This window comes from Molothrus ater, chromosome Z (genome assembly GCF_012460135.2).
Source record: "Molothrus ater isolate BHLD 08-10-18 breed brown headed cowbird chromosome Z, BPBGC_Mater_1.1, whole genome shotgun sequence".
NCBI classification, from domain to species: Eukaryota; Metazoa; Chordata; class Aves; order Passeriformes; family Icteridae; genus Molothrus; species Molothrus ater.
In genome coordinates, this window is record NC_050511.2 from 52,831,563 (window position 1) to 52,849,904 (window position 18,342).

Consider the following 18,342-nt stretch of genomic DNA (forward strand, 5'->3'; position numbering starts at 1 on the left):
AGGTTGTAATGCAGTTTTGAGGACTTCATGTGCATAAGAAAGACTTCTCATAAAGATCTTTCCTGTGGTTTTTCCCTGCACTAATGTATTTTCAAAGGTTTTGCATAGAATCTCCTGCGTTGACAGGTGCAACTTAAAATAGCATGTTCAAAAGAGTGCTTCTGTTGGGAAGCATAGTAGAGGGTTCAAGTGTTGCTAGCAGGCAGAGGGAGGTCATAGTTCACTTCTACTCAGCACTGATTAGGCTACACCAAGAGTGTTGTGTCTGTCCAGGGTTGGGATCACCAGGAGGACAGAGACCTAGACTGGTGAAAGTTCAGTGAAGGACCAAAAACCTGGTGAAGGGGATGGAGCATCTCCTTTGTGCAGAAAGGGCCAGGGTGCTAGGACTTTTTAGCCTGCAGAAGACATGGCTCAGGGGGCTCTCAACAGTGTATGTAAGTATTTGAAATGAGGATGTAAAGAGGACAGAGTAGTTTTTGCCAGGGGCTGCTGGAGGTGGCTGTGCCTCTCCTCACAGAGGCTGCCCTTGCCAGCACCTGCATACCTACAGCAGTCTTCCACCCTTGCCAGGGACAGGTCACTGGGCTCTTAGTGTGACCTTCTGTTCTTACTCTGAGAAGTTGTTTTAAAAGTGTTGATGTGTCAGTTGTAGCCCAGACACAAGTTAGTTCAGTTTCAAATACATTTATGACAATTCTTTGCATTTTAGTGTCAAGAGTTCAGTCTGAGAAGTAGATCACTGTTATGATTAAGTGTTTCGGCTCCATTTCTACATAATAAATCTTTGATAATGAACATCCTGAGATCTGATATATTTTTTGGATTTTGTTAAGGCTTGGAATGCCACTAGCAGGGAGCTTTTTTGTCTATTCTGCTTCTTTGTTGATTTTTATGTTGTAAATCATTCAAGTTAGTCTAAAAGTTGTTTGATGTCATAACTTTCAGTATTGATTGATAAAATGATTGGTAGAGCTGCTCTATTTTGAGAGACAAACGCAGTGATAACCGAGGCATAGTCATCCAATGTCTGCAGTGTCTGTTCTGCATTACCTCACATGAATAGAAGCTGCTTTTGATGATGATTATTGTGAATGTTGCATTATGCTACCTAGGACATTATTTTGAGGATTCTTGTTATGACATTGTATTTGAAAATAAGCTGAAAGTCACACTGAAGGAATTATTGTCAAAGATCATTACATGGAGGTAACTAGTTTGCTTATTCCTGAAATGCCTTTTTTTCTTTCTCCCAGAAAAGGAGCAAATCGATACCTAACCATAAGAAAAAAGGATGGATCACAATTCAAACGTGCAGTAATGAGTTGTGCCTTAACTCCTGGTACAAAACACAGTATTTGTACTTTAATTCGAAACTTTCCTGTCACAAATAAAGAACGAACAGAACTTCTGCCAAAGACAGAACAAGGAAATGCATATGCTGTTGAATCTGGTATGTTCAGTGTGTCTTGTCAATATGGACATGGACTTGTCAATCAATACTACTTGAAAAAACAACCCACAACCCAACCCCAAAACAAACCCCTCTATTTTCTGTCTCTTCTGTCCTAACTGACACTCTTCCTTCTAAGCAAACCTTATCATTTTCTTGTCTTGTAATTGTTAATATAGGATATTTTAGAACCCGTGTCATAGGATGCTCATGCAGTCATGTCACCCACGTTGCAATGTCTACCCTGTGTCAAGTTAATTTTGATTTCTTTGAGACAATTTCAGGCAGATTTTTTTTTTAAATACTGTTGTGAAATGTGGATTCTTGCAAGTTCCATGGGGTACGATTAAGGAGACATCACTCTGTGTAAGAATATCCTTAAGAGAAAATGAGACTGTCTGTTGTGCCTGTAGGAATTCATGTCCTTGATAAAATAAGGAGTTCATATTTTGTTTTGTCATCTAAAATAGATTCGGTCTGTAAGAGCTATTAAGTAAACTTGGGCTAATATGTAAACTTCTTGATTTCTTGAGTATATAAAGTCCTCTGGAAGACAAACTTCTGATAAAAGATAGGTTTTTTAAATAATGCTTTTAACGTGGTTGTTGCCTTAAAGTCACGTTTGTAAAAGTTATGTTGTGTTTCTGTGTAAAAAGCTGGATGTAGTGAACAGAGAACATAGCAGTATGCTTTGTTTAAAGTGATATTTCTCATTAATTGTGTTCGTGCTTTAAGTGCTTCCTTTGCTAGTTTTCTTTCTCAGTTCTTTCATTTGTTTAATAGGATTGTTTAGTGAACAGAGGGAAACTATAATAAAAGTACCAAAAAGCAATTTCTTAGGGATATAGGGTATAAATTAATGAATAGTGTAAAATTTATCTTTCTTTACGTCTCCAGAATGCTCTTCGGCTCTTTTAATCTGTTAGTCTGTGTCTGTCTTGGTAATACAGTGTTTAGAATTTAACACATGAATCTGTTAATAGCATTAAATAATTGCATTATGCCTATATAATTGCATTGACAGTGAGCTTCTAATTCTTGTGGAAAATAATTATTAAGGAATTGTAGAGTAGCATTTAAGATACTGATGTTGAAGTAGCCTCCTCAGAAGACTGCAGGTTTTTTACCTACTTACGCATTGCTTTCTGATACATCACACTGCTGTGTGGCTCCTGGGCTCTCATTACATCATGTTTCAATTAGTACCTGTTAAGACAAATCTTATGGACTAGACTATTAGGTTATATAAGACTGACTGAAAGGAGGTCTTAAAAGACAAGTAAGGATGTGAAAGAAGGCATGTTAATCACAGTAAAGTTGTCTTTTTGTTGGAAAACACACTTGTCCTTTGGAATAACTTAAATGTTTAACTCTCCGGTGGATTTCTGTAGGCAGAAATCCTTGAGATGGGAATGTGTAAACAGATACAAAGGCCAAGGCTTTTTTTCTCTGATTTAGTTTCTATTTCTCTTTAAGCTTTCCATGCCTTTTTTTAACTTGAGCAATGTACTGTGATGATTCAGTTTAATACTGTGATAATTCAATTTAAAATTTCTATGTAAGTAAAAAATTTGAACTATATTTATTTCAAGCACCATAACAGGACATGTTACTGTGAAAACCACTTTTAAATATCTCATGGGTTTCTCACTTTATCAACAGGGATGCTAATAAAATCAGAAATGTTCATTTTTAAGTACAATTTTAACCAGTGTTTTAGTGACCTTCCTTTATAATTTATTGACTTCTTTTCACAGAAAACAAAGAAGTGAAGACAAGTGGACGACTTAGTGATGGTATCCCCCAGGTTCCTGTGAAAAGAGGGGAATCAGAGTTTGATTCTTTCAGGCAATCACTACCAGTTTTTGAAAAGCAGGAAGAAATTGTTAAAATAATAAAGGACCATAAAGTTGTTTTGATTGTAGGAGAGACTGGATCAGGAAAAACCACTCAAGTACGTTTTAGTGAAATAAAAAACATAACAGTATTTATACCAAACTGATGCCAAATCTGTAATATTTTTGTAATAAGGAATTTTTTTATTCTAGTTCTAAGGATTTTGTTTTCCTGTATGGTTCAAAGTCTAGTGTTCCAGTTAACTTTTTTGCTTTTGCAGTACTAAACCAGTAGATACATATTTAAAGCATAAAATATTCTGCACAATTATCTGATGGATATCAGCTATTCTTTAAAATAATCATAGAATATTGAAGGGAAAGTAGCTACAGTTTTGTATGCCCTTTTCCTTCTAAAGCTAGTTCCTGGTATCTGGAGTATTATTGTGTTACAGTGAAAGATTGTCTACAAGGGTTTTTTACATAGATTTCCCTGAAGTGGAGGAGAGAACTTCAGCCTTTGTTTGGTTGGTTGGGTTTTCTTGTTTTTGTTGCTGTGTTTTGTTTGAAGGAGATGAAACTTAATAGATGAAATTGACTTTTCTGGCCTTTTTTACCACTTCAGGTATGTTTGCAATGATAGTCCTATTTTGAATAATTTTACAATGTGTGTGATACTGAGGTGTAGTTAAATTGTTTAATTGTCATAAAAAAGTTATGAGTCTATCAAACTAAAAAGTACATTTAAACCACTTCTTTACAGATCCCCCAGTTTATTCTTGATGACTGTCACAAAAATGGAACTCCCTGCCGTATATTTTGCAGTCAGCCAAGACGTTTGGCAGCACTCGCTGTGGCTGAAAGAGTGGCCGCAGAAAGAAGAGAAAAGATTGGCCATACAGTTGGTTATCAGATCCGATTAGAAAGCAGGTACTGATGACATTTTTTAAAGTCAGTTGATCTGGTATTAATGTTTTGTGTCTTGGTTATGTAAACAACAGAGTATTTGGTTTACAGCCCAGTAAAATATCACTTTGTAGGATCCGTAGGGTGTGTTATTTTGGGTAATGAATGTTTAAGAGTTGAAAAGGATGTTTTTTCTCCTGTATTACACAGTTTCATGCAGTGAGTTGTTCTATGGAACTGAACTGCACGTGCTTTCTCTTGATTTCTTCTAGGGAGTATGTGTGTGGATATCCTTGTCCTCTGTACTTTTAACATCGATAGATCCAAAAATTCTGCAAGATTTGAAAATAGCTAGGAAGACCAGCATGCTGTGACAAAAGCGATGTGGGGAGAGTTTACAGGGCAGAGAAGAGGGAAAACAACAAAATTGGAAAGTGAACAGTGATGTTGAGCTTTAACAATCTACTTTGGGTTAAATTTACTCTGTTTCATCTTTTATGTTTAAAACAAAAGCAGAAATTCTAGATGACCTGAGGAATTTGCTCCTAAAACAGAGTAGGGTTTCTAAAATCTTTGAATTGTGCAAATAGTGGGATTTTCAGGAATGGGCAGCAGCTGGGATACAAGTGAGAGGAAGATGGCAAAAGGTATGGCTGGTTATGTTGCTTTTATGGATGAAGATAATACATTTCTAATGAAAATGAATGCACTTCAACAGCAAAGCCAAGTTGAAGAATTTTGTTACGCATACTGAAGGCCACAAGGCTAGAAGAAGAGCATTAGAAGATTAGAAGAGCAAGTAAAGATTAATTGCAAGTAAGGGGGATATTATTGTGTGGAATAATTATGCTGTATGAAGAAAACAAAGTATAGGTCAGCTGGAAGAATTACTGGAAGCAGTGCAGAAGAACCAAAGACTTCACTTGAGAAAGAGCAAAAGGGAGAGATGGCACTATTTCCATCGTGGCAAAAAATGTTGGATGGAAGTGTTTGCAGTAACACAGAAATGTGGTTTTTTATGTTTTAGTGTCTATTAGACAGCAGGGCTGATTTCTAGAAGGCTGATGAAAAAGAGAGAAGAGATTAAAAAAGTAAAGCACTTCCATCTGGTATGTGTTCCCTGAATTCAACATGTAAGAGTATTTTTGAATTGAAAAAAGAATTACATACTTGAAATAGAGACATATGTATGTGTGTTCCTTTGTTTAGTACTCTACAGTTTTCAGTACTTACAGTGTCAGTGTTGGAGGAAGTAATTGCTGTTTTTACTTGCACAACTAGCACAGGTAGTTGGTACTTTTAAAGAACTTTAGATTCTTGAAAAATCAAAGCATATGAAAAGGTTCAGCTTATCTTTGAGATTCAGTCAAGTATAGTGTATTGTGTTTGTATAGCAAAGTTTTGGTAGTGAGGGGGGTGTTTTTTGTGAGAAGAAGCTTGCCATGTGTCTGATAAAGCCTCTGGCATGTGGCTATAAGAGACGCCCACCTCTAGCTGAGGCTGAGCCCATCGGCAACAGTGGGCTTGACTCTGGAGCAGCATATTTGAGAAGAAAATATGCACAGCAGTAGAAAGAGAGGATTGCGAATATTTGAGGGGAATAGTTCTGCAGACACCAAGGTCAGTGCCAAAGGAGTGGCACGAGGTGCTCCAGGTGCCAGAGCAGAGATTCCTGTGGTGAAGACTATAGTGTGGGAGGATGTTCCCCTGCAGCCCGTGGAAGTCCACAGTGGAGCAGTCCACCTGCAGCCTGTGGAGGACCCTAATACTAGAGCAGGTGGTTGTCCAAAGGAGGTTGTGACCCTGTGGGAAGCCTGTGCTGGAGCAGGCTCCTGACAGGACATGTGGCCCTACAGAGAGTGGAGTTTTCACTGGAGCAGTTTTGCTGATGGGACTTGTGAACCCATGGCAGTCCCATGCTGGAGCAGTCTGTTCCTGAAGGACTGCACCACATGGGAAGGAGCTACACTGGAGCAATCTGTGAAGAGTGTGAGAAATCCCCCCTGTGAGGAGGAAGGAGCAGCAGAGACAAGATACGAATTGACCACAGCTTCCGTTCCGTGTCCCCCTGTGTACTGAGGGGTAGGAATTAGAGAAAAATGGAAGTTAAACCTGGAAAGAAGGGCAGGGTGGCAGAAGGTCTTGTAACATTTGATTCTATTTCTCATTATCCTACTTGGATTTAATTGGTAATACACTAAACCAAGTTGTGCAAGTCAAGTCTGTTTTGCCCATGGTGGTAACTGGTGAGTGATCTCTCCCTGTCCTTACCTTGACCCTTGAACCTTTTGTTGAATTCCTTCTCCACTGTCCAGCTGAGAAGGAGAGGGATAGAGCAGTCTGAGTGAGTGCCTGGCATTCAGCCAAGGTCAACCTACCACATGTAGACAAAGACAATATCTGAGGGTATTTGGAAGAATTGTAACCTGTTTTTTCAAGGCAGTCCACACTGGATTTTCCAGTAAATTAATACAACAACATGGCGAGGTTCTCCAGATTTTGTTTCACTTGCTTATTAATTTAGAAAAAATTAATCTCTCCTTGTTTATTAATCACTTGTCTGAAACTTTTGAGCATTAGCACTAAGAATCCTTAAGAACTCTTAGGGAACAGGCATAGTTTATAAACAAAAAGTATGCGTGAACTCTTTGGTGACAGAACTGTGATTCCACTTCTGGTGAGGAGCCCTTCAATCTTTAATTTTCAGTAAATAGTGGAAAGCTAGCAGCATTTAAGTGGTGAAAAAAGCAGAAGCATCTTTGTTCACTGTTCACTAGGGTTTCTCCAAAGACACTGGTAACCTTTTGCACTAATGGCATACTGCTTCGCACGTTGATGGCAGGAGACAGCACCCTATCAACCGTGACACATGTCATTGTGGTAAGGACCTTGTATTTCGTGTGAGGTGGAGCAGGATGTATTGTTTCTTAATTGGAAGATGAGGCCCTAGTTTTCTGTATTAATTTGATGGACATTTAAGGTTTTTCTGTTAAGTTAGAATCTGAATTAACTTTAAAGAGTTACTGATTTTTTTATTGTAACATGCATATTTTTCTGGGGTTTTTTGTTTTTTTCTTGTAAAAGCATCTTATATTAGGTTTTTGTCAACAGTTAATTTTGGAATTTTGATGTGATTGTGGAGGTAGAGGTCAAAATTTTTCTGAATTTCCTCTGTCAGCAGAAAAGCCTTAGGAAGGTTCAATACAAGTGTGTCAGAATTTCTGCTATCATGTACTTGATTTTGCAGTACCAAGTTTGCAGTCCCTTTGTTTGCCCAATGTTTTCAACATAAAATGTAGTCTAATTTCTAGCAAATTATTTATGTTCATGTATGATTATGTGAACTTCCTGTTGTGGAGTTTGATAAGTCAGTGGAACCAGAATGTTTACTGCAAGTTCTCCACTGCTGAAAAAGAAAAAACCATGGTAAGTTTAGGTGGCTGCCCATTTACCAAGGAGGAAAAAAGCAGAAGAATGGTTTGTGCATTCTTGACTTCAGCCTGCGAATCTTGTTCTTGATTCATACATTCGGAATATAAAACTAAACAGAAGATAGGCAAAGATGATTAATCAGACATGTGCCTTAATGATTAGCTTTGTGCATAATTTATTTGATCTAAGAAAACTATATTTTTTATCATTATGTGGTATCATAATTTTTTAAAAATTCTTATCAGTTGTGAAGGATAATTTTATTGAAATAAGATTTTAGGATTTGCAGTTTGTGGCTTTATCTTGAAAATGAGATTCAAGTGCAAGAGTTAGGGAAGTTTCAGATGCTCCTTTTGATCTCTGAAATTAAGGTCTGTGATAGGTTGTTCATTACAGTGCATTCTATTCTGATACCATTATAAAAGTTTTTGAAGTTTTTTTTTTTACTTTTAAGTTTTTAAAAAAATCCTTCTTAAGTTAAACTTAAGCATTTTAATACCTCTGCATTGCACCACCAAATTACATGTTTTAATTAAAAAAAAAAATCATATTTGTGAAAAGTTATGATCTTGGATCTGTGATGTTGAGACATTCTTTTTTTTTGCTTTTCTTTCATACAGGATGAAGTACATGAGAGGGATAGGTTCAGTGACTTCTTGCTTATAAAACTGAGAGATGTGTTGCAAAGCCAAGCTAATTTAAAACTAATTATTTCTAGTGCTGCTCTAGATGCAGACCTCTTTATTAGGTATTTTGGATGTTGCCCAGTAATACACAGTAAGTATTTAAGTAAACTCTGAAATCTCAGTATACCTGCCTTGAGGCTCCTAGATCTTAACTGATCTGCACCAAACCGTTCTGAGTAAAGGCAGGTGATAAATACACTTACAGTTACCAGCAGTGGTTGTTCCTTGTTTACTTATGTTTGTTATTTCTTAACTATTTGCATCTACCTCAGAGGGAATTGTTTTAATCAATGGATATTCTGTAAATGCAGGGATGTCCTGGTCCCATCTATGTTCAGTTCAAGGAGAAGGTTCTAAAATGCTGGTCTGCATAGCGATACAGACCCTAGCATTTACAAGAGTGTGATATCTATTAGTATATTCCAGTAGATTGTAGTTCTGGTTTCAGAGATTGCTACTAGTTAGAGGATAAAACTCACATAACTATATCTATTCATTTCAGAAATGCAGTCCTAGGCAAATTGGGATATATGTTTTAATCATATGATTCTTTGCTTTGTTTAGAATTTTTTACACAAGTTGTTGGTTAATTTTATGGGATGTTAATGAGAAAGCACTATTTTTTCTTATTTACACATAAAAGTGTTCATTTCTGGTTTTCAGGTTTAAATTATTGCCTAGAAAAATAAGGCTTGCAGCTTTGCAGCTTGTTGGAGGCATGAATCTGGAAGTTACACTTGATTTTAATATTTGCTAATTTTTTTTGGAGGGAAAAAACCTCATTGTAATTTTTGTGTGGCTTTCCAGTTTACTTTTTTTGCAGCTTCTCATCCTTTTAGATTAATAGATTTATTTTAGAAATTCTGGCTACTGTCTCTTTCTTCAGTTTACTGCAGTGGTTATACTATTATCACATACTGGACTTCACAGGATAATCACAATTGAAAAGATGCTTTTTCCAATTTTCCTAATTTAAGAGTGAAGAAAAGAGGGTTTAGATACTTTATCCATTAATATAATGAAAAAGCTTTGATTCTTCAGCAGTATAGTTGACACAATCCTGACCACAGAAACCAATATTTTTTAGTTGTGAGTTTCTGTAGAACACAGAATTTGTGATTAGTGTTAGAAGACTTCCTTTATGACAGCTTCTGTAAATATGTGAACTGTAGCTGGTTCTTTCTGAAGGAGAGATAAGTCCTAGGTGATCTGAACTTAGTTGTAGTAAGTGTCTGCTAAGGAACCTAAAATAGGTATGAATTCTTCCTGTGTAGAAACATAATTTGATATCCATAAATAAGGTCTAGAAAACAGTGATGTTAAAAGAGAAATCAGAGTAAGTTCTTAGGAGAGAAAGAGCATGGGAAGTGGTCAGCAAAGAAAGCCAAAATTGGCTGCAGTAATTGAGGACACTGAGAGAAGTCCATCTTCTTGTATACTTCTCATGAAAGGAGGTAGTGTCTGAATACAGACATGGCAGTCTGCTCGTGGGATCTTACACTAAAACTGTCTTAATTGCTCTTACATTGAGTAATTCAGGTGGCTGACACAGTGAATTTTTCTTTGTACGCCTAAACAAAAGTGACTATTTTCTTCTCATTTGATAAAATTGCAGTAAATAACTGTCAATCTTACATCTCTTGCTATTCACACTTAATAGAATTGAAGAAGTTAATGAAAAACATGATATGCACCTGACATTTCCTTTTTGAATTTTTTTTTATGTCCCAATCACTTAAAGAAGATAATCTCAAGTGAAGATACTCTTACAAGACCTTCCAAGGAATATAAGAATTCATTAAATCTGGCCCTAATCATGTTTAATTCACTTTCCTGTCTGTAAAAACTATTTTTAAGAATTAATGTTCTTAATGCAAAGCTTGGGAATATCTAATCTTTCTTGAATTATTTCTACTTTTAGTCCAAGGAAGACCTTTTGAAGTTAAAGAGATGTTTTTGGAGGACATTTTACGAAGTACTGGGTATACAAACAAAGAGATGGTAAAGTACAAAAAAGAGAAGCAGCAAGGTTGGTGGACTTGTTATGTCTTGACAATGACTCTACTTGATTGATTGATTGAACAAGTAAAATGATTCTCTGTTAAAATTCTAAAGTCAGATTTTTAAATGAGACAATTAGATGGCGACACATATCTTTAAAACTTTGTATTTACATTGTTGATTTAAATTGTGATTGAAAAAAAGTATTTTTACTTTCAGTGGTTATATTCTTACTTTCTTTAGTTGATAAATTTTATATTTTTTCCTAATTATTATGAAGTAGAATTACATAATTCTATGTAATTATGGCTTTGCCCACATGAACACTATAGAAACATAAGATACAATATGCTGACATTTAGGCACAAATTTAAATGTGGCCATTAGAGAATGCAGGTTTTTGTATGTCTTGCACAGAGGTGCTTTCTACTATTAACATTTTAAGTACATTCTGCAGACATGGATGCATTTAACATATTTAGGTCAAGGAACAGTAACTCCTTGTTACTCCTCCAGTAACACTTGAACCAAATATAGGGGATTCTTTTCAATTGATTAGATATTTGGGTATATTGATCACAATATTTGAGAAATTTTTCTGACAGCTGAAAGTAATTATCTTCATGAGTATAAAAAAAAATTTGAAAAGGCCAATCCCAAAGCTGTAACATGCAGTCCTAACTACATATTTATGATGATGCTCAGCTCTGATCACTGTAGGTAGAAAAGCTCAGTTGGGGCACTGATGGCTTCTACTGTTTCTTTTACTGGTACGCAAAAATTAGTTGTTACATGCAAGAGTTATATCACTGCTCTTTGGCATTTCACTTGTGGAGGAACATCTGGATTGAGAATTGTGTAGAAGCTACTTAGGAATCTCGTTTGAATACAGCAAGTTGCAGGCTTAAGGGTTTAAGCAACCAAGTGGTATTTCTTAACTTGTTCTTATAGTAGATTTTTACCATGGTGCACTTTAGGTGCTCTTAATCATGGAATTTATATTGGACTGGTAACAATGTTCTAGATTAAATAAGAGATCAAACAGTTTAAACTTTGTAATTAGATACTGCAATTTTTTTAAACTGAAATTAATGGATAATTAGGATGGCTGTAAAACTTTCCATGGAAATCCTTTATGCGTTGCAGAAGAAAAACAGCAAAGCACTCTTACTGAGTGGTGTGCTGCTCGAGAAAATAATACTAAGCTGGAACCTGAGAGACCAAGGTTTGTCCCAAGAGCAGCTGAAGAGTGTAGTCTTTTGGGTGACAATGGTGACACAGTATTTAATCAACTGGTAAGTTTTTCCTTTTGTTGGAAAATGTGTTTAAATCTGCTTTAAAAGCTGTTTTCCAAAGATACTAGTCCTGTAGAATTTCTTGAAGGGTATTAACATATCTTATAGATGATTTTTTTGAAGTTACCAAGAACTACTCTAGCCAAAGTGCGCTTTTCACTTAAAATGGTTTGTGCACAACTTCTCTTCAGCTTAAACTGCTGAACTGACATTGCTTAAAGTACTTGCATGGTACAACAAATGCTTTAACTGGTACCTGAATGCTGATTGCTACTTGGAAAAGCAACTGTTCAATTTTTTCATGTGTAATATAGAAGAATAAAGATAAATCTTGGAAGACATGTATCTTTCAATACTGTTTTTCCTCTTCAGACTGAAAAAGATGCGAATTACCTTGAACTATGGTTAATAAAAGAAATGGATTCTTGTCTTTCTGACATCTGGTTGCATAAAGATATTGATGCCTTTGCTCAGGTGTTCCATCTCATTTTAAATGAAAATGTCAGTGGTAAGTCTGTCATAACATAAGAAAAAAGCAATAACAAATGACTTGAATTTCTGTGGCTGCTTTATCTCCAGTTTCAAGTGTTGCTAGGTTTGAATTGATGCCTATTGGAAAAGTGAATAGAATTAGCAGAATTAATGAATTGTTTAGTTATTTTTTGTTTGTACTTGGTTTGAAATATTAACAGATGTTACAGTGTGTCTCAGGTAGTGTTAAATTCATGCAAACTGAATGGTGGGATGAAGTCAGAAAACAAATTCTCTCTGGCCTAGATTTTAAAAGTCATGTAAGCCACATTCATACCACATTTAGGTGAAAAAGTAAGAATGTTTTTATCTGGTTTGCTGGTTTATTTGTTTATTTATTTATTTGTAATTCTCAGTTGATTATAGGCACAGTGAAACCAGTGCGACTGCATTAATGATTGCTTCAGGGAGAGGCTTTTTGAGTCAAGTAGAGCAGCTGATCAGTATGGGAGCAAATATCCACTGCAGATCTTCTAATGGCTGGTAAAAACAAACAGACAAACCAAAACACAGATTCATTTGTCAATATACAAATGAGAAAGAATTTTCTTCAACATTTAAACCAATTGCTAACTTAATAGACTACTATATGCAATAGTAAATTTTGACATTCAAAGCATTTTCTAATTTCTGTTTATCACATTTTATTCTGGAAATTATAAATTGCATTCTTAATTCAGAGTCTTAGGCTGTGTGTCTTTTGAAGTGAGAAGTTTAAAAAAGATTTCTGTGTATTTTTTCAGGATGGCTGTGGACTGGGCTAAGCACTTTGGACAGACCGAGGTTGTTGACCTGTTGGAATCCTACAGGTAAGCTATAACTACTTTGCAGAAACAGTTGAAGGGAAATGTTGAAGGGAAATTGGAATTTTGTCTTTTAATCAGAACAATTTTTAGCTTTTTATGCCTTTAAATCTGACCTAAATAGCAGGATTTATTTGAGACCAGGAATGTTTCAAAAAGATGCTCTTAAAAAAAAAAAATGGTGTTTTTATTCAGTGCATTTCATTGATTATGTTTGCAAATCCTAGGATAAATATAGTTAGAGTTGTGTAGACTTCTTTCATATTGTTATTTTTTATCATTTTGATGTGGGCATTGCTATCATGATTATATGTCTAGGCAGGATATGAATATACTGACTTAGATAAATAGAGATAATGATTCCACCATGTACCATTTTAATTTAGATGCTTATTTAGGAAACAAACCTGTTGTTTTTTATCTATACATTGTTGTCTATACATAGTAGCCATATTAAAGAAATTTAATACAAGTAACATTTACACTAGGTCATTTAAGAATTGGTTTCTGATTACCTTACAGTTACAGTTCAGTTATCATTTGGTAGAGACCACTGTTTTTAGAGCACTTTTTAGTGTAGTTTCCATTTGCATAGTACCTGTTCATGTGAGGAAAACATTTGGGCAAATGTTTCTTTTAAATACTTTTTATTTAACAGGTAAACATGTAGTGTCTTTATACTTTGAATTCTGGCACTTTGCTTATGGCTGTGTTTCAATAAAGAGTAAGAAAAGTAAAGTTATGCTAAAAATTGAAGTTTCATGCTTTGTTGGATTACACTTAAATCAGTGAACAGTAATAGTATTTTGAAGATGCTGTTCTGCTACTCTTTAAAATTTAAATTTGAAAGGAGTAGTCTTGTTGTTGATCTAAGTTTACTTGCTGTCTGAATGCAAACCTGAAACAAGCGGACTTGGCTCTGGTCTGTGCATTTTTCTATTTTAGTGCTTCAGCAGGATTTGGAAATCTGGATGAAAGTTCCCTGGTCCGAACAAGTGGTAGTGACCTTAGTGCAGAGGACAGAGAGCTGTTGACAGCTTATCATCACAGTTTTGATGATGAAAAAGTGGATCTTGACCTTATTATGCACTTACTTTATAACATCTGTCATAGTTCTGAGACCGGTAAGTATGAACACACACTCCCAATAGATGACTGTACTTTCAGCCTTTGATGAATTGTGCCCTTCTTTTGGAAACACTAAATAGGTAATGCTACCAAATGCTACTCTGCACAGTACTGATGTGTATTTTAAGTGAATTTGCTGCTTAACTCTGCCAACCCCCTTCTTTTTCAGGAGCGATTTTAATATTTCTTCCTGGATATGATGAGATAGTTAGCCTGAGGGACCGTATTCTATTTGACGACAGGAGATTTGCTGACAATGCGCACAGGTAAAGTCTCTGGTTCCTATGGTTGAGGTTTTCATTGTGTCTTTAAAAATACTTAAATGTACTCTTTGTCTCGCACTAGATACCAGGTTTTCATGCTTCATTCAAATATGCAGACTTCGGATCAGAAGAAAGTGCTTAAAAGTCCACCTCCTGGTGTGCGCAAAATAGTAAGTTTTAGAGCGCTTTATCAGATACCGTATTATTCTCTTTTGTCTTTGCTTTTAACTACAGTTTTGGTTGTTTTATTTGCAGATTCTTTCTACAAATATAGCAGAAACCAGCATAACAGTCAATGATGTTGTATTTGTTATTGACTCAGGCAAGGTGAAAGAGGTATGATTGGTTAAAACTTTCTCTGACAAGTAAACTTCCTAGTGTTATTCTACAATACATAATAGGTAAATTTTAGAGGACTGTTTTCTTATAGTAGGCTGACAGCTAGTGCATGTCAAGTAACAAAGATCACAGAGGTTTTGACATTTATTTTATTACAAATACTGTAAATAATTAGCTTTTGATAAACCTTGTAAAAACTGTTGTAGATTGATATGCTAATGTATTTTTTTTAATTTATAGTTTCTGTTGTTTTAAACAAGTCCATCTGTTTAGACCACCAACATCCTGAGACTTAAGAGAGCACTGGGAGTTCCCTTTGTCCTACTATTGTGTCAAGTTCAAATCAAAGCCATTAAGTGTTTAAGTATTGCTTATGATGTGTTGAATGCCCATTCACAAATTACGTGTGAAGGAAAGGAGATATAGTATGATGAGGTAGTTTAAGACCTATGTCTTTGAAAATGAAGTTGGATTTCATAGAGGAGATACATGCCAAATTTCTAAAGTTGCTGTGGTAATACAGTTTTTCTGTAACTTTGCATCAAATGTAAGAAAATAAGGATGTGATTTCCAAGTGAGACAAAGAAGACTTTAATCAATACAACAACATGTTTTTTTCCTGATTTGTGATAATTCAAAATACAGTCTGTATTTTGATTTTATTGATTTTGTAATAAATTTGATATATATGATATAATTTTATTCATTCAAAATTACCTCCTGAGACTAGAAAGAAAACTTCAATTTAGGAAAGTATGGCACAAAGATAATGCAAAACATACATTATCAATTCAATTGAAAGGAGGTACTTCAGAGCATACCTTTGTGCCAGAAGCTGCTGATGTTTGTTCAAATTATTTTTTCTATTTTTCAAAGAACTTCTGTTAAAAGCTTAATAATAACTTTTTATATCACGTATCATGGTTAATCATGGTTTTATGTTCCTTGCTGTGCTTTTATAGAAGTCTTTTGATGCACTGAGTTGTGTTACAATGCTGAAGATGGTGTGGATTTCAAAAGCCAGTGCTATCCAGAGAAAAGGCAGGTAATAAATGCTTCATACTGATTTTTATTTTGCAGATATCCATCATCCCATATATTAAGAGTAAATTGCAAACCTATAGCAGCCACACTGGGTAATTTTTCTAGGCTAGTCCAGTGTCATGTTGAACAATGGCTAATACTTCTTCTCTGCAGTAAACAAAGAGTCAGCATGTATTTTCTTGGACTGATTTCCCAAGATACAGAGAAGCAGCACTCAAGAATGTCCCAGAACTTATATTAGGTCTAGGTTGTTGTCCCCTGTGAACTTAATTCCTCTTTCTGCCATGTAGCACCAGCAGCCACAGTAACTTGTCTGTGGGCAAAGGACTGCCTACTGCTCGTTTTTAATTGATATCCTAGCATCCCTTTTTTAGAAGTGACACAGAGCAGTGATTCCTTATTGACCAGCTCCAGAGTATTCATGACTTTGTATATTCACCAGGATGCTCAAGATCATATTCTTCCCAGCGCAGTGAGTTAGGGCTGAGAAGTTATGTGTGTAGACAGCAACAAATGCCCGTTTGGAGATAAAATGTTGTCATTATCCTCCAGGTTTTTAAGCATGAATTATGAGCATTTGCTGTCTCTGTTCCTTCATTCACATGTTTTTGGGTCTTCATTTTACCATTTACATCTAGACTTCTAACTGGGGAATTTAAAGAGGAAGAAACAAAGTTTCCAACTTAGGTTCCCTATGGCAAAAGATGACTGAGGTGTGGATTGATCTTAAGTTAGCAAAATTACATCACTTTATTTAGATAGGTCTTGCTTTTTTTTTTTGGTCCAGATTTTTCTTATAATAAAATTATAAGTATTTTCTTATAATAAAATTATATAAATTTCCACACTGTCAAAAATAATTAATGTACTGGAAAACTCTTTTAATTCATGTGAGGGACTTCCTCTTGACAACAAAATTACCATTCTCTTAGACCTTCTTCTGCAATTGCATTCTAAGTTTTTGTGGGTTGTTTTTTGTTTGGTTGGGTTTTTATAAAAAAGAAACTCTAATTTTCACAGCTTCCCACGTTTTATTTTCCAGGGCTGGGCGCTGTCAGCCTGGAGTCTGTTTTCGTCTCTTCAGTAGGCTCCGATTTGAGAATATGTTGGAATTTCAGACTCCAGAACTTCTAAGAATGCCACTTCAGGTGTGTGTTCACTTAGAAGTTACAACTTCTAAAAAATGTATTATCACCAGACCATACTAATAACTCCAAAAAGGTGTGTAAGTATTTTCTCTTTCCCAAACCTTAATAGTATTTTTCTTCTTTTTAATTTGCAGGAGCTTTGTTTACACACAAAACTTCTGGCTCCAATTAATTGTTCAGTTGTTGACTTTCTTTTGAAAGCTCCTGATCCTCCACCAGCTTTCATTGTGAAAAATGCTCTGCAAATGCTCAAGGTCAGCAGAGGAATACAATTTAGATGGGAATTATGTTTAATTAGTATTTGTGGTGTGGTAACATATCTTACTGACTTTTAATTGTACTGAAAGTCTTGTTCACTTACTTAAGGATGCTTTGAATTTTTGTTTGTTTTCATTTTGTGTGTGTGTGTATGTATTTTTCCATGTTAAAGGAAGGGACTACTGTAAAATCTTAATTGAAACTAATTTGACTTGCGTCTTTAGTGTTTGGGAGCAAATCCAGGTGATGTAATTAATATCTTTTCTGCTTTCATTGTAAATTAATTTTGCCCCCTTACCCCTTCTTCCCCTTTTCCCTACATCCCCACCTTTTTTCTTCTTTCAAACAGACTATAGATGCCATGGACCCTTGGGAAGATCTCACTGAACTTGGTTATCATCTCACTGAATTGCCAGTGGAGCCACACCTCGGTAAAATGGTGTTGTGCGCCGTTGTTTTGAAGTGCCTGGATCCTGTCCTGACCATTGCCTGTGCTCTTGCCTACCGAGACCCTTTTGTGCTGCCCATGCTGGCCTCTCAAAAGCGTGCGGCCATGCTGTGCAGGAAGTGTTTCACTGCAGGAACCTTCAGCGACCACATGGTGCTTCTCAGGGCTTTTCAGGTATCCTTTCATAACAAGGACTGTTCACACATCAGAGTAAATGACCTACCAACCAAACTGGACATAGAGTGGTAGATTGTGGCCTTCCTGTATATTGGACTCACATTCTGGGGGACACATTTTGTGTGACCTTTTCAAACCTGATTAAATTCTGTAAGTTCCAGCAAGATGCCACTTTATATCCTGTTACATGGGTAACTTAAAATAGCGACCTTGACATAGTGATCTCTATAATAACATAATGAACTTAAAATAAATTAATTATCATTATATTTCAGTGAGGGAATGGGAAAAAAAAATCTAGTAGTTAAATAAATCAGGTTCGATACATTTACTTTGGTTAATTTTAGTGACATAAATGTAGCTTTTAGAACTCTGCATTTTTGAATTTTAGATATTTAAATTAGTAGGCAAATGTTAAAAAATTATTCTTTACAGGCATGGCAGAAGGCACGCAGTGATGGCTGGGAGAGAGCCTTCTGTGAAAAGAACTTCCTGTCTCAAGCCACAATGCAAATCATCGTAGGAATGAGAACACAGTTGCTTGGTCAGCTTAGAGCCTCAGGTAAATATGTTAGAAAAAGTTCTAACATAATTT

General features: G+C 35.6%; 1 protein-coding gene across 2 annotated transcripts in view; it reads left to right on the forward strand.

The window, feature by feature from the left end:
* The window catches only part of YTHDC2 (YTH N6-methyladenosine RNA binding protein C2), a 34,848-nt gene that overhangs the window by 779 nt on the left and 15,727 nt on the right, over window positions 1-18,342 (forward strand). For both annotated transcript variants that reach the window (XM_036403030.2, XM_036403031.2), the window contains exons 3-21: window positions 1,257-1,453; window positions 3,211-3,407; window positions 4,052-4,218; window positions 6,972-7,074; window positions 8,247-8,403; window positions 10,234-10,341; window positions 11,460-11,608; window positions 11,981-12,116; window positions 12,496-12,622; window positions 12,883-12,948; window positions 13,888-14,066; window positions 14,240-14,336; window positions 14,416-14,503; window positions 14,589-14,669; window positions 15,635-15,717; window positions 16,759-16,864; window positions 16,999-17,118; window positions 17,472-17,744; window positions 18,183-18,309. In XM_036403030.2, the coding sequence (XP_036258923.1) occupies window positions 1,257-1,453; window positions 3,211-3,407; window positions 4,052-4,218; window positions 6,972-7,074; window positions 8,247-8,403; window positions 10,234-10,341; window positions 11,460-11,608; window positions 11,981-12,116; window positions 12,496-12,622; window positions 12,883-12,948; window positions 13,888-14,066; window positions 14,240-14,336; window positions 14,416-14,503; window positions 14,589-14,669; window positions 15,635-15,717; window positions 16,759-16,864; window positions 16,999-17,118; window positions 17,472-17,744; window positions 18,183-18,309 (2,561 nt within the window). The remainder of the gene's footprint in view (window positions 1-1,256; window positions 1,454-3,210; window positions 3,408-4,051; window positions 4,219-6,971; window positions 7,075-8,246; window positions 8,404-10,233; window positions 10,342-11,459; window positions 11,609-11,980; window positions 12,117-12,495; window positions 12,623-12,882; window positions 12,949-13,887; window positions 14,067-14,239; window positions 14,337-14,415; window positions 14,504-14,588; window positions 14,670-15,634; window positions 15,718-16,758; window positions 16,865-16,998; window positions 17,119-17,471; window positions 17,745-18,182; window positions 18,310-18,342) is intronic.